This window comes from Neodiprion lecontei, chromosome 2, assembly GCF_021901455.1.
Source record: "Neodiprion lecontei isolate iyNeoLeco1 chromosome 2, iyNeoLeco1.1, whole genome shotgun sequence".
Lineage (NCBI taxonomy): Eukaryota > Metazoa > Arthropoda > Insecta > Hymenoptera > Diprionidae > Neodiprion > Neodiprion lecontei.
In genome coordinates, this window is record NC_060261.1 from 27,831,330 (window position 1) to 27,848,407 (window position 17,078).

Consider the following 17,078-nt stretch of genomic DNA (forward strand, 5'->3'; position numbering starts at 1 on the left):
AAGATTTACAAATTTCAGAATATACAGCGTAAATTGCAAACGACAGAACGGCCTTTTCTTTATTCTGGTTTAAAGCGCATGCGCGACAATCCGAGAGCAATTATTTTCCACGGTGACCAACCGTAGTAAACTTATACGACAATGCGTCGCGATGTATCTAACCTCAAAAACTTTTACAGATGTCGGTGTTGCGCCCAACTGCCAGCGCCAATTGTCAAAATATTTGAGGTTACGTTCACGAAGGTTGGTCATCCTGGCAAACAACTACTCTCGGATCGACAGCGCATGCGCATTAACCTATAACATATGACGGACCATTTTGTCGTTGGTAATTCACACCGTGCACATATTTGCCTTGAAGATAGTCGTAGATCGTTGGATGGCACACGATTTTTCTCATCATCTCGCGCAAGGGACGTTTTTGCAGGTTTCCCGCGTCTAGTTTACGTGAATATACATAAGTATTTGTGCCCGAAGTCGGTGTGTCGTCGGTTTTAATAACAGCTCTGGCTGCTCCGTCGTCTGGTTCTGGAATGGTTGCCTCTTCACGCACGCCCGCTTCCTTGTTCTTCGCCGTTTTTCCCTCCCCGATTCTAAACAATGGCCGGCGACCTCTGCTCGGCATGTAATAATTTTAATGAAACTCTTCTTTGCTGAGGCGGTTGGCAGCCTCGTAAAGACTTCCGGAGGTGTCCGTGCGTGCACTTCCGCCTTACACCTCCCCTCGAGGCGGTGCATCGTTGAGCACTGAAGACACCCGTCGTCCCTCGACGATCCTGCAAACCTTCGCGGACTGATCTCTCTACGTATCACACTCGCATTGTCTATTCTCCGAGAATGGATGCGCTTATTTAAAACTCGTGTAAAGCACACTGGTACTCGTATTCACTTCGAAAAAATTCCAGTGTTTCTTCACAAGAGAACGGTTAACCCCAACACAGAAACAGAGATCTCCTAACTTCCTTGGAATTGAAAGAAGATATCATAAATTTACTTGGAATTGGCAGATATTCCTAACCGCAAATAATTGACATCTTGAAATCGTCAAGTATTAGAGGGATTAACCAAAAAAAAAAATTTTTTTTTTCTGGGCATCTCCCTCATGAAATTAATGTTTGTGATGAAAAATAATCCCCTGCAAATTTGAGATTGATCGGATAAGATCTAGAGGTCCCGCTTTCAGGTTTTCATTTTTACATTAAAATAACACGTTAAAAAATGTTCGCCTTAACTCGAAATTGAAAAAATCAAGCGACGTTTTTTGTAGGTAACAATATTTAGTACAAAAAAGGTCTCTAGATATTTCATTCAATTTTGCATATTCTGAGACTTATTGTGTCTTGAAACTGACACAATTGAAAAATCAAAAATAATCGTATTAAAATCATAAGAAATAAATGAACCACTCTGGTCAAGTATATCTGAAATTTTGAATGATTTCTGGTATCTTATGCAAAATCACCTTAAACTGTTAAAATCAATTGATCTCGTTTAAAGCTTGAGTTAAAATTTCAAAAATTTGAAATTATTGTTTTCATATTATTTATACAACAAATATATCTTTTTCAATCATATATGCAAAGTTCCCGGGAATATTTTTAAACGAAATTTGGAATCATTTTGATGGTGCAAGTTTCTCCGTCTCTCCGTCATTCGTCAGATACTCGTATTTTCATGTGAACCGTATCCTCTGCTAACGCATCTAACAATTCTGCCCAATTACATTTTTAACTTGTTTTCCGTGAATCTCGAAATTCATTTATTCAGTCTTAAACTGCCGAAATAGTATTAATATTAAATTTCAAAATTGTTCTGAGGAGGGCCCCCACCAGGGCCGAAACGTTAACACGATAAAAAGTGTTTTGAGTTGTGACCTTCATATCCAAGAATAACTTTAATCATTAAATTTCACCGTCCGAAAATTACATTTCCTTTTCCCATTGCGAAGTTTACATGCATCATAAGGCCAATCACTGTACTTCCAAAATCTGAAAGTATCGGAGGAACATCTCTGAACTTGAGTTTTTCAAAAGCCCACTATTCAAATAATTTTTTCTCCACTCGTCTTCGTCTTTCCTTCTCCACAATACCTGAGGAATTGAGAAAATAAATGAGCGAAAGAATTCGAATGATTTATTAAAGTGAAGGAATGTTGTAGACGTGCCTTACCAAAAGCTCTGAGGTAGCAAAGACGTCGCTGGTCGAGAGGAGGGGGAGGGAGGGACGTCGTCGTTTTGGTACGAGGAAAATATCTGTACCTTCAGCTCGGGAGGAGGATGAGTATAATCAATGAATAGCTCAGCGAGGCGGACAATTCTTGAGTGACAAAAGCCTTTACATTTTTGTCCTCGCCAGTTTCATTACCATAATAATACGAATGAAAAAGAATCTGCTACCGGAGTACCCGGGAAATGGGGTATGAGGCGATGGCGATGGCGATGGCGACGCTTCGTCTGGGACGACGAATGCACCACCAGAGACCTAAACAATATAAGTACACAGGTATGCATCTACGTTTCGAGTTGTCTGATCTGGGCTTATTCCCGTATCGTCACCCTCACCGAGCTTGCAATAATTCAACGAACATGCTGCCCCGTTATTATTGGCTGTCTCTTCGCCGTGTTTCGCACATTGTTATTTTGAATACTATATCGGTATCTTAGTCTTAAACTAGTTACGGATGTACTTTGGAAGTATAAATTTACTATTACTGTTTACCGATAAAACAGCAGCAATCTTTGTGACGAACTATTTGACCGGTGAATGAAATTTTACATTTGCGAACTTCGTACTGCCGAACGATCCTGCGATGTACGAATTAGTGAAAAAATAAAATGATATAAATAAGGCTAGAAAATTAAACTAAATGTCGTTGTGTTGAATTTTACTCAAAGAATCTCTTCTTCGCGGGAAATAAAATTCGATATCATCGATACGAGTGAAAAAAGTTTACGTTTTAAATACCTTTCGTAAAAAAGGATTTTCTTTCTTATAGTTGTTTCTCATCCCAAATGTTTGTTCAAATGCGGTACATCAGAGTCAAATTTGTTTGAACAGCAATCGTGTCATTTTGTTCATGAAATTTTTTTTGTCAAGCATAACTTCATTAATTGTATAATTGTAGCCCATCCTGTTTCTTCGAACAGTTTTTTTTTTCCGAGACATCGCTTCTGAAAAATATGCGTCACGATTCATTGAAGTTTTACAAATAATACGTTTTTCGAATTAGACACATGACAATTAAATTCAACTTGATAAACTTTCGCGATGGTTTCTGAAACTTTATTTACAATAGTCGTTTATCGAGGTTTTACACCAATTACCCCCCCCCCCCCCCCCCCCTCTCCGCCCCATAGATGTCCCTTTGAAATTTGGAATGGCTGACACGAATTTTCAGAACTTGGAAAAAAAACAATGTTCAAGCGTTACGTATCGAAGTAACGTTAACAAATCGCATTCAACCAAATGCCTATTGCTGTGCAAACATATTTATTAAGAATAACATCGTTAGACCAATTTCTTATCTCATGCCAGAAGAAAAGCGGACTCAGACTGACAAGCTTTTAGCGAGAATTGAGAGGGAAATCATAACGAATATACTTTCGGACCGAGTTTGCCATTGTCGAGGAAGGTCGTATTCAGCGAGGAGCGTGCACTGCTTGTTAATCAATTTTTCATTTCTTACCCTTCGCTGGTCGGCTGCACACGTAGGGAGGTATGATCCAGTTGTAAAAGCTTGGGCGAAACATCCCACAATGCAATTACGGAATATTATTCATGCCCGTTGATGGATCGCGGAATGAAATATGGGTGCGGAGTCAATCACGCCCGCAATGCGGGAAACAATGATTTTACCCCCCTTCCATCCCCCTTTCAAAAACCTGCGAGACCCTTTTCGACGATTGTATGACTGCCTGCACGGTCTGCAGTTATGGGGTAAAAATTGATTCGAACCAGGACAATGTCCTGTCCTCTGTTGGGCGGCCACACGTCTTCTGGTAATTGATTGTTTCGTTGGATATTTTCCTGTCTCTTTCTTTATTATGCCAATCTATTTCGGCTTATTTGTTTTTAGATCTCTGCCACTCGGTGCGCGATCTGTTTTCACAGTGATTGTGAGTGGAATTTGAGTAGTGATAGAATAATTCATACGATATATCGATATTAGGGGTGTGCGAATTGTGGTCGAGTCGAATGAAATGTCGAATAGTGGAAATCGAATAGAATTTTAAGATCTTCGATTAATTTGAATAGATGGAAAGTTTTAGTATCTGGAATAGTTCGGGGAATTTGACTATTTGGAATCTTTCTAGTAATTTGAATAATTGGAATCGTTAAAATTATATCGTTTTTATCTTGAATTCTCCTTATTTCGGTTTTGAAAGTACTTACAAATAGTGGAATAAAAGTAGGGATTACGAAAATTATTGTTGACAGGAAACCGAATGAAATTTCTGAAAAATAACTAGTAAACTTTAAATTGAAGAATTTATAAACCCAAACGCTAGCCAAATTTCAGAATTAAGAAAAACTAGAAAGTACGTGTCAACTTGAAATATATATATTTTTTATTTTTAATCGCATATTTGAGATTACGACCGAATTATTTGGTCATTTTATCACTGGCCTATAAAATAAGAATCGAAGATTTGAGGTCTATACCAAATAATTCGAATTATCCGAATTCGAATAATTCATCATTCGTTAATAAAATATCTTTTTTTTAAACATAGATGAATAAGAAATATTCACATATGATTCGAACGTCGAATTGCATATGATTAAGCCGTTCCATTCGTATCGAATTATCATCCTAATCAATATTGTTAAATTAACTTTTACAAATTTACGAATCGATGATTTTATCGTAGCAGGATATGATTCGATAACTATAGTTTCTATTTATTCTGAATTTGTTACGAAATTACATTATAATATGCTTGCGATTAGCTTTCTTTTCGAGTTCAATTTCCGATTTCGGGAAACCTGTGAATACGTGAATAAAATGAAAAAAATTCTGTTAGTATTCGGAATATTAAATATCCGTAGCTTTACACTCATAATTCAATAAATTATGATGCTTTTTATAACATCTTACAAGTAACGTTGAAGGATTATCAACAGTTTTTCCATTAAAATTCTGCCTCCAAAATCAGTAGACTTAAAAACATAAATCACAATTTCACAACAAGAGAATAAAAAGTATGTCAATGTTAATAATTATTCACACAACGGTAATAAGTACGATATAAATACGGAATACCATTTTCTCCCGCATAAAAATCTCATAGATGTTGAAAACTTTTTTAGTTCCAAAATTCTCGATTGTTCCGAATTCGAGTCATGTGGCGCTGCTTTCGGTACGATAAAGTCTCTTCACAAACTTGAAAATTCATTTACAAATTTCTGCTTTCCTAATTCCGACCACAAGCCTGATGTCATGGTAAGCTATGGTCAACGGTTAAAGCTTAAATCCCTTAAATTATCAGTGCACTCACCTTCTTGGCTAATAAATAATAAAAGCAACGAGTGAAAGTTTAACTGGCATGTGATACAGTCTTCGAAATGAGCAACCATTGTTGAGCGATTTGTTGGTGGGCGGGACAAGTCTAAGGCAAAATACATAATGCGTCGACGTGCTCAGGCGCCCCGTCACAAGATGGGGTGAATTAATAAGCCCTGAAGTACGGGGTGGAAAGGGGCGGCAACTTTGTTACCGTCCAATGAATGCAATGGCCGTACACGAGGGTGTTTGTCTCGCCCTTGTCTCTAATGCTGTACCTGAAACTATCGTGTCACCTTGGCGCATTTCGAAGCCTAATAAACATTCTAAAAAAATCATGAACGAAATTTGAATATTACGAATAAAATTTATCTCGACAATTTTTGAAGTTATACTTCTTTAGGCGCGTTATGAAAAACTGATGAGAGTGAAATTTCAAGATGCGCGCGCATCACTGTAACAAAATTAACAGGATGAAGTTGCCCACTCAACCGAATTCATTAAGTCTCGAAAAAAAGCTAATCTTGGTACGCCTGTCGCCTCTGATCACTGTTTTCATATTTATTTATAATATTTATCCACATGGTTTTAGTTTTTACAGTCACAACACGTGTTTTATTTTCATACAAGTGCGAATTATATATGTGGCAATAAAATATATTCAGTAGTGATTTAAATTGAATATTTGGATTAATATTATTTACTATTTGTAAATATTAGTGAAAAAATTGCGCTAAAATACTTTTTCAAGTGCTCCAATATAATTGAGGTTAGTTATCCATATGTATTATTTAATGATACCAAAGAAGTATAACTTCTCACGCGCGTACATAAGTACACGCACCCATTTTTTTTTTTATACATATTTCACAGTATCAAATGTTACCTCACTTCTATTGCAGTTATAACCCGGATAGAATTGAACTGGAAACAAATCTTAAGTTTTATTTTAATCAAAACATAGATAAATAAAAAATATATTTACGTGTGATTTTAGCCGACGGAAAAATATTTTTCAAATTAAACAAATCGTCGGCTTAGAAAAACTGAAATAAAAAAAAAAATTGCTTTCTTTTACCGAATACGTTGTTTTTCTGTGTAGATATATTTGTTCATGGAGTTGTCCAAATACCGTTAATACGTATATAATTGTTATCAATGTCTCAGGCCAACATTTCATTCTCACAACGCAATTTTTATTCGACCATTATAAATAAATTTTTATTCAATATTTTTCGATGAAGAACTAATCACAGAAGTGATAAATTTCATTTTTTATTCTAATTTATTTACTTTTCTTAGAATTTCGAGGTGTATATTTAGCTAAGGTGTACCAATGTGACTTTTTTTTGTTGATTTTCATGGCGCTACGTTTTAAGTCACTACGTCTTATCATGAAAAAGACATCCCGATTAGTACAAATTTTTTCAGTCAAGTTTAAGAAGTTCCAAAAGATTTTTGTCTTTTCTAAAAAAATCTATTTTCGGGTCAATACACATAGCATTGTAATTATTCAGTACTTTTCAGGTCGTTCAAGAGAAAGAAAAAGCAAAAGAAAATATTGACCTGTAAACAATTTTTGAAATTCTGTATTGAAAAAAAAAACTAATAAAAACAACAACGGAACACTTTAAAAATTATAAAATTTGACAAGTGCTCGCCTATATTCAAAAGGTTATTCTTTCAACTTTCAGAAATTTTTCACACATTTGAAAATTATTGAACAAATAGGTCGTTATGAACATCCAGCAGAAATTTTTGTTATTCGTATGTAACTTGAATGAAAAAATACAAAAGTTTTGGGAACAACTTAGCCTTGAATCACTTTATGTTAACGAGAACCATCCGTTCGAAACGTAGCAAAAAAAGTTTGTTTTTTTTTGTAACATTCTCCAAATTATTTACCCATTAAATGCTGTATGTGCAACAATTATATTAATCTAGTGACTAAGTCCACAACACCGAGCTTTCATCAGCACATATTTGTATGCTGAAAGCATATTCATTTACTTACTTAAAAAAGAATCTTGAAACGCGTTGGAATTTTTGAGAAATCGAATAAATACTTGCATCAAGATATTCAGAATTTATATCCGCAATCTGCTCAATCTTACATATTTGTTTTCATTATTATTTTGGTATTCTGTTTCTTTCTTCGTTTCATCAGTGCATGAAAAATGGATCGAGAATAATTATGTACACGGAGCATTCAGCATTCTGTGGAACGGTTTTCATTGAACAGCGTAAAAAAGAAAATACGAAGGGATAATATTCTTCTCCCGCAAGGATAAATTTTAGTCGATCATTGAATATTCTTTCTTCGTCGTTCTTGTTACTATACGTAGACGTTATACGCGTTTTCTTGAACGAATATCGAAATACTCGATGCAGATCTGACATACTTTATTCCAACTCCGTATAAATCATAATACGTTATATGCTGCAATTTTCCTCATTGCATTGTATCATTATTTCCGTTTATTACGATCGTAGAGTGACAAGCTTCACCGTTATCAGTTGGACTAGCAATAATGGATTCCAAAAACAATTTTTCTAAGCCACACGAAAATTCGATATTCCGAACCTTCCGTTCTCCGATCCTTCTACCCTCGCACCCCTAGAACGGGTCCTCGGGGTGAGACCAAGACGTAGCAGCGAAGCTCGCGGCGTCGAGCTCAGTGAAAACGGTCTTCAAGCCGAACGGCGAAGCAGAAGAGCGCCGTACACGTCGGACGCAGTAGAAACGGACCGGCATAGCCAGCCGGAAAGTAGTGGCGCCTCTTTCCCGGTCGGGTGCAGACTCTCAGACAGAGGGAGAAAGAGAGACGGGAGAAGCGAGGCGAGGGGCGGAGGCACGGAGGCAGAGGCAGAGGCACACAGCCTCCAGCTATGTAATTCATTACTAAAGCAATCTCACCCTGGCGCCCCCAACCACGCCGTTTTCCCCCGCGCTCGTCAACCTCACCCTGCACCACGTTATAATATAAAACCCCCGAATAGAATAGGCGGACTGACAACAAAACAAAATGAAACACAAAAGCGTGTTTCCATAATTAAAAAGATTGCGCGTACACCCTTGTATCTCTCTGCACCGCGCGTTACGTACCCTCTAAACTGTATCCGTATTAACGCAGATATTTTTTTTTTGTCCGGGTAAGCGAATGAATATTTCGGTCGTCCCGGAAAGAAGAATTGAATACGTCATTTTCTAAAATATCTTCCGATGCTTTACGGATTTTTTTTTCTTCTAGTTTTCCACAATTGTTTATCCTTGGTAGCTATGGACGAGAAGTTTCTTTTCCATCGGTGATCGAGTTGGCGGGAAAAATTCTACTTTCACAATTGGTTCGTGATTCGAAACTATGATATGGTTGACGGTTCACATATTTTTTGTTCGAAAGTCAGGGTTGGAACTACCACAAGCACTGCATTTAATGCACATCGTGATTTTTTGAAATTAGGTTTTTCCTCTGTTTGGGCCTTAATTGTTTCGAATTCATATTGAACCGATTTGCTTCAATTCGACGGAATACCAACTAGTTGAAAAATAAATTTCAGTTTTGTGTTAAAACCTTGCTAGAACGAGAAACCGAAACAATAACTAAACAATAAACCGAACATCTCGGCACTATTTACACGCCTGTGATACATCAACCGTAACTTCTAATTATCGACTGAGCTTGCTCTTGACCTTATCTTCTTATCACATTTTCGTATCTATTTGACCCGTTGTCTCATAGTCTATGCTTCTTACCACTTACTGATTTCGTTCTCTTTCCGTTTGCACGCTGGAGGATCTACAAGTTCAAAAATCGATCTCTGTTGAAAATTTCGGTTGTGTGTTTAAATTAATTTGTAAACCAATACGAATGCATGGGAGTTTCGTATCGCTCGTTTTTTAAAATTAACATTGGTTTTTTACTACTTTGGTTTTAATTATTATTTTCTTCGCGTTGTTCGTCAAATTTGAAATATCCTACGTTTTCACCAGGTAATTTCCTTTCAATTATATCGGCACAAGTTGCTTTTGTTAATCTTATAATTGTCTGTACAAGATTAATTTTAAGCAATTCACTCCTGTTACTTATTATTCTTTTCTCGTGACAGATGGTTCTGTAAATATATAATCGTTCTGAGGAAGGCTCTCACTCGAGCCGAAACGTGAACAATTTCTTGTCTGTCGTTACTGACCTTCATTTCCAAAGAAAATATTCACTTCTAAATTATCGAGGCCAAAAAACTATTGTTCGTTGTAAAATAAGCCCAGGTTTAAGCGTACTTTGCGTATCGGTTACCTTTGCCGAGTTTGACAATTAAAATCAGGTGTCAGTCATGCGATGTGAAATCAGAAGTAATGCAAGGGAAATAAATAACCTCACTTTGAGGTAATAAAAACTTACAAATAACATTTACGTTTAATAGATATAAAACAGAAAAAAAATCACAATCGAAAAGTGATTGCAAAAAAATATGAAGAATAAAAATAAGTCAACCGAAACACTTACATTTTTTTATCACATTGAAGTAAGTAACGAGAAATTCATGCCGAGAAAAAACCGTTATATCGCGATTTTGGAACTGTCTAAAAATTCAGTAAACAGCAATAAAACAAAACCCACTCATATTTCAAAATCTTAGTTCCGTCAAAATCGTTGTAAAATTAAAAAAATATCAATTTCTTCCCCGATATTTCGTTACGATAACTTTACTAACTTTAACCTCGGATGTTTTTGAGCGAATAAAAATTTCCGAGGATACGTTTCACCCAAAAAATGTCAAAAAACTCCCTCCGTCCAACATATACAGTAACCAAGTAGCAACAAACTGTGGACGGATAAAACGCGTGTGACCGCCAATCATTTTGTCAGTAAATCCGGGAAATCTGTTTATTCGGTGCGGTGTGCGGTGGATTTTTTATTATCCGTCGAGCAGAGGGTGTTTCCCGCAGCTATCGAAGCTCCGCCCATCGAAAGCTCGGCCAATAGACGCTCCTGTTTCTCAGCAACCCCCGACCACCCCCGATTATTCGCAGAGGGTTTCCAACCCTCGGTTTCACCGCGACTCGGAGATTCCGCTCACAGTCTTCAGTCAGCTTCGTTCACCATACGACAAGTCGTTCGCCACGTTCCGTCCGTCTCATCAAGGGCGGGAAAAACAAACTTTCATCGTCTTCGGACGCCAGGCCAGGTCACGGACAATTTTATCCCTCGGACAGCCATGGCGGGTCCTTATCTTTCACCTCTGGGACCACAGGCGGACCTTCTAACCGAATATATGTTCGGCCGTCGCCGACAGGTCAGTGTGAATTGCTCCCAAGTTATTTCAAAGCGCTCGATTATTTTGCTTTAGAATAACGATTGACTCCCGTGTGAAAAAAACCGTATCAAGAGAGGCTCGATTTCATGTGAACCAATTAGAATTATACCGGAAATCTGTTTCGCGTGACACGGAAATCAATCCGAATTCATCGACTTATCGTTTCAAATGTGTGTCTACGGGTTTTGTTTCTTCTAATTTTTTGTTACGATCATATTATTACGCAAATTCAATTCGATCCAGTCTGTAATATACAACTTCGACTCTGCCCACCCTTAGAAGCAAATTTCTTTTTTCACAAATCCTGAATAATTCAATTTCAATCCATTCGATCCTTTTTGGATACACCGTAACGATTTGAATTCATGTGAATCCATAAAAAGTATTAGCGCTTATATCGATTTTTAACTCATTCCGTTCCTGTATATTCAAAATACTATAAATCCAGTTGATTCCATGTAGAAAGGTTCTGAATATTTTCGTGGATTGAAATGTATTTCTCTAAACACTATGACCTATATACATATACTTTAATCATAATTGCCTACTCGATTCTGAAAACTGAGACTGTAACAATATCTGTCAATACAACGTAACCACCAGCCACTTATCGGTATGGAAATAGGTTCGACTAGTCTCCCAATCTATTGTGTTTAATATGCGTCAAAACTGAGGCGACTGATTCTTCTATATAAAGTTTACAATGTTTACAAAGCGGAGATTCGCGATGTGAAGCATATAAATCGAGGAAACTGGTTGTAACTGTGAATTTGGGACACGATAAACTTTTCACTGATTCAAAAGATCATGGTAAAATGATTCTTGCCATTCTCTGTAATTCACAATCAGTAAATAAAGCCTAATTTGAACTTTTCTACATGACTAATCTTGATTGTGCCAGTTAAAAGGTTTAATGGATTTTCAGCTCTCGACTCCAGTGTAAACTTTGTTGCTAATCAAAAAGTATCCATCGAAAAATCATTTCTGCGAATATTCGAAGTAAGAGAAGTTTTCTAAAATACAACTTCGACGTAAAAAAATCATATACTTTCGACAATTTCTCTCCGGTCCCCGCATTTTCAATTTTGAATTACCCCTTAGCCGACAAATCAACTAGCAATTACGAAGCTTATAAAAATTAAAAATTAAGAAATAGTACAATCGAACTCGCAAAATAAACTGCACCAGTTAATCGGCGTTTCAAGATTACTCTGAAAAAAAATATTTTTATAAAAAATTATTGCGAAAATAGCACCGATGTTTGACTTCATATTTTCTCAATATTCTGCTCGAGGAATCTCATACTATTTGAATGACATACTACGAAAATAAGAAACAACCTCAAGTTTTGTGTGGTTTGCGTGTCGCAACAATTGCTTTAAATATTGAAAACTTGAAAGACTTAGACTGCAGTTTTAGTCCCTGCTCATGTCAAAAATTTGCAGTTTTCCATCAATTTGGTAAAATCTACCGCGCCACAGAGAAAAATTTCGAAAAAAATGGTTAGATATACTCATAGAAACAGCGTAAAGACGAACATGATAATCTAAAAAGCACATGAGTCTCAATACTGTGCCACATGACCAATTTGAGAAAATATATGTGTAGTGGTGACTAATTTCATCTCAAAGACAACGTTTTTCAATCGAAAATTACAGCGCATGTAAACTTTCATCAAACTCATCTCTCACCACGTTTGGAAATCAGAATTCATTCCTTTTTTGCTTTCACACGCAGAGACGGAACCGTACGACATTCACCCCCCAGCAACTTCAGGAGCTGGAGTCGCTTTTCCAGAAAACTCACTACCCGGACGTATTTCTTCGGGAGGAAGTAGCCCTCAGGATTGCTTTATCCGAAGCACGTGTTCAGGTAAAACGATTTTCAAAATCTTACATCTATGTTTCGCTCGTCTTTGTTTATTAGAGTGTCAGTATACTTATCGTTAGTCCTACGAGTTGAAAATCATTCGCATCAGATTATACGTTTCATCGGATTCCTCTCCCTTAAAGAACACGGATATCCATTCATGAAATTTGGTTTCTGTTAATCTTGTGCTTGTTATTATCTACCATATACCAAGCGCGCAAAATAATTCAACTGAATGGTTCTCGAGAATGTGCAACAGAGGGGAGCCAACTATCTGAAAACCTTGCGAAGTATTAAATTAAAATCATATCGCTATGATCAGAGTAGAAATTTGATCAGGCCAGCTTGATGTCCCAGCAGGCCCTGATCAGGTTGAAATTAGGCGTGCCTTATATGGCCGTAGTCAGGTTAATATCATGCAAGTTTGGAACAATTTCGTAGTTTAGTCGTAGAATTTTTCATGGATTGTCGTACTTTTGCGTAATGTATCGTAGGAGTCCGACGGAAGATAAATTCTATTTTGTCAAAATTTTGTATTATAAACATTATAATTTTTTTCATAAGACTCACCTAATTGAGACAAGATGAGTTAAAAAATAAACGACAGATTCTCTAAATCCGTCTAGATCGTACTCAGAAAATGAGAAGAACGGAACCAAATTTTGCTGGGTACTTAACTTGTCTCCATCATAAGTTTTCCTTGTGAGAGAGATGCAACATCTAGCGGTGGTTTGGGTCCGAAACTGTAATTTTTTTGCATAAAAAACTCTACATTTTCATCATTTTTCGTAGATATTTGTTCTTTTCTACGGAATTTAATGCGGTTCTACGAGGAAGAAAAAATTCACAATGTTTGGGGGGTCCAAAATTGAAATTATCTTTTATAAAAAGTCGTAGATATTAATAATTTTGCGGTAATCCTAGTAGTTTCCACCAAAAAAAAAAAATTTAAATCAACTTCCAACATGTAATTTTCATGATTTTTCGTTGAAAGTCATAGATTTTGATAATTTTTCATAGAAATTTGTACTTTCTTACGAAAAATACTGCGATTTTTCACCATTATCTTCAATCTTTTACGCATTTCTACGATTTTCTGTTATATTCCACGTTTTTCTACGACTCGCAATATTTCTTAGTCTGACATAGAAATTATTTTCCCCAGAGTATGCTTGTAAAACACAAGCACGCTTCTTTCGCACCAGTGTAGGTACACACGAAAATCGGACTTTAATTGCAATTCTTCATCCATTCAGGTCTGGTTCCAAAACAGACGAGCGAAATGGCGGAAGCAGGCTCGACTCCAACTGCTTCAAGACGCCTGGCGAATGCGTTGCCTTGGGCTGGGTAGCGCTGGACCGCTTTTACTTCGACCACCGCAGACCGGCGTCGAGCATCCCGACGCCTCGCCCCCGCCGCCGTCAGTTCCTCCAGGGCAGATGCCCCAGTCAAATGAAAAGGGGATCGAAGGGAGCAACTCGCTCTCGATCTGCAAAGATTACCGAGTTCTTTCACCGCACGGGTGAGAGTCGAAAGTTTTTCTCTGACATTCGATCATCAGTCTTCAAGACTATGTTTTGATTAGAATAAATTGGTGTTAAAAAAAAACCTCATCATGCAATTAAAATACACGTGGTATTTTTTAATTTTCATAACTTCAACATAAGCTTCCTAAATTTTTGGAAATTTTTGCAACGATTTCACGATTCTTGGAAAATCGCTATCGCTATCTTTGAGTTACCGATGTTTTCATCAGTCCATTCGTCGAATCGATTTTCTCGATTAAAAAACGTCCACTCTTTGGCTAGAGACATCTTCTAGTTGACTGAGAATGAATTCTTCTCTCGAACCGACTGAATTGTTAAAGAAAACGTAAGCATATTTATTCCCGACTCAACGATAAAGTTACCTTTTTTTACCTCAAAAGCGGGACGAAAGTGGCATATTTTTCCGTAAAATGCATTTGCAGGAAATATGAGGCCAATTTAAAAGTCCGAATTTTCAACTAAATATTGGAGCCAGAGTTGAGTTGTAAAATAAAGTTCTATATATATAGCGGGAATAAAGCTCGACTTTATTCCCTTGTTACATAATGTACTATTATCCTCCTCAATCGTTCCTTCTTCTTCTTTTTTCTCACAGTTATCCAGTGGCCTGCGACAAATCGCCGGAAAGAATGAGATGTGGCTGCAATTCGCCGCCGAGAAGATCCGTCAGCCCTGTTTCAAGCGGCGCGGGGATCGCCGAAAGACCTCAGGAAGCCGAGATGGACTTGACAGTGAAAGGGTCTCATCCCCAGCCTCATCCCCATCCAGCGCTATATCACCACCACCTCTCTGCGGTGAATCAATCCCAAAACGTCGGCCCCGTTACTCAGCCAATTGACGAACCTCTCGACGTTACTCTCAGCAACAAGAAGAATAATTAGACACGAAGTGCGGTCTGTAGGGTGGAAATATGTCAAAACGAAAATTTTAAAGACGCGGTCGAAGTTGTGTGAGGTAACTTTGGTCAAAATAACTTACCTTCAAAGTGAAAAGAAAAAACGTCTAAAATACTTGCACTAAACAGGTCGCAGTATTTTTAAATCTTTCCAACATCAAATATCCTTACAACTTAATTCATCCAATTTCGATCACCGTAACTTTTTGGAATAACTGTTGAATTGATGAAAAATCAGATTTTCATTGCGTATGTACAACTTATTTATAGGAGAATGAAACTAGCTACCATCTATCGAAATTCAACATTTGATTCCCTTGAGAGGTTCAAAAAACGTGGTGTTTAATAATGTGATCCCTGCGAAGTTGGCTACACTTTGGATTTATATTTTCAAGTTTAAATTTTTTGTTATTTTAGATGGGATATTGTTTGACCAAGCGCAGCACGAATAACTTTAATCGCACCCTTTGAAACCCGATTATATAAATTCTCGATCTTATTCTTTCTGAACCTAAACAATAGCAGCAAAAATCTTCAACCACGGATTTATACCAACTGAAATTATTGCATAGACTTTGACGTGTGCATCGAAATATTGGTCAAGTGATACGGTTATATATGTATAGGAACGTGAAGTTTTTAATATGAATTCATTACAAACGCTCTATGATGAAAATCAAGAATATGTATGACATTGTAAATAATTATAATAGGTGTATATACCATATATATATACTGCGTATACACAGATATAAAACATATACGTAAATTTACCCCGTACGGCAAAATGACTTCAGTTTTATATTCGGTTTAACATGCTATGTGTTGTCACGATGAACCACGAGATGACCCGATCCTATAATATAAACGAGTCCTTGGTATTGATATCAGTGACGTTTTCACGGTCGTGACGGTTTTAAAAAATCTCAACACATTCTTCAATACGGTGAACGGTAAGTTGAAAGGAAACAGTATAACGATCCTATGTGTATATGAAAAAGAATTGCAAATATACAGATTTAGTCATCTTGTGATTTTGTTTTTTTGAGAAACTCAAAAACTCAAGCCTTCTACTTCAGCTTGTCCGTTACGAAACGACTACATATAAAGGTGTATAAATAAACCTTCTCGATGAAAATTAGTTGGTTGTTTTGACTCTTAAGGTTCCAGGTTCGGTTGTTAGTTTGTTTTCAAGTTGATCAACAGGTTATTGTTAAACTCAAACTCCATTTATAAAAAAAAATTAATCCCTTCTTCTGCAAATGTTGACGAATGTTAGATACCCGATTATTAGGCCATCGTTGGCCAAACGTTCGATGAAACATCCAGTCGACCTTGGTTAAACTTTTATTCTTCAATTGGTAGTAAAATCGATGATAACGAACATGGAGTTGGATTCATAGAGAAACGGAGAATAATGATAAAGTTCTAAGTACACGATAACCCGATTTTTGTTTCCGAAATGAATGAATTAATTTGTTGTCTCAATAATTTCAAAAATTGCGAAGGGTTTTCAAGCTTGACTTGACGAGGACGAAGAATCGTGTTACATCTTTAATAGCCAACTTCAATTTCAAATTCATTTACGAATTCATTTTTGATTACAAGATCGATATTTGGTTATCAGCGATGTGGAAACATCGGTCCAATGTTGAGTCGACGTTGGTGTAACAAACGGGCCAGCATAGTCCCCAAGTTATTATTGCCAATGCTAGACCTACGTTGACAATTTCATTTACTCGACGATCGGATGTGACCGTTAGGCGAACCGCGGATCATGAGAAATATTTCCTTAGCCCATATAGTTACAAGTAAAGACGATTTAATGATTTCAGGTAATCTCAAATAATCCCACAACTGTTTCACGCGATATCATGCGATTGCAAAAGTACTTTCAGATTAATTCAAGTTAGATTACAAACTCCTTTTACTTATTTCAGGTCATACA

The 17,078-nt window shown here is 36.9% G+C and overlaps 1 protein-coding gene across 1 annotated transcript; it reads left to right on the plus strand.

Moving 5' to 3' along the window:
* Positions 1-10,537: 10,537 nt before the first annotated feature.
* Positions 10,538-15,910, plus strand: LOC107222841 (homeobox protein aristaless-like 3). The gene is made up of 4 exons (XM_015662359.2): positions 10,538-10,798; positions 12,557-12,691; positions 13,945-14,210; positions 14,831-15,910. Exons 1-4 carry the CDS (start codon positions 10,721-10,723, stop codon positions 15,114-15,116), a joined length of 765 nt encoding a protein of 254 aa, XP_015517845.1. The 5' UTR covers positions 10,538-10,720; the 3' UTR covers positions 15,117-15,910.
* Positions 15,911-17,078: the final 1,168 nt, after the last annotated feature.

Excerpts from the sequence above, each read along its gene's own strand:
- LOC107222841 (XM_015662359.2), top strand. The coding sequence starts at position 10,721 with ATGGCGGGTCCTTATCTTTCACCTCTGGGACCACAGGCGGACCTTCTA. Across the intron at positions 10,799-12,556 it reads TGTTCGGCCGTCGCCGACAG|AGACGGAACCGTACGACATT; the intron begins GTCAGTGTGAAT and ends TTTCACACGCAG. Across the intron at positions 14,211-14,830 it reads CGAGTTCTTTCACCGCACGG|TTATCCAGTGGCCTGCGACA; the intron begins GTGAGAGTCGAA and ends TTTTTCTCACAG.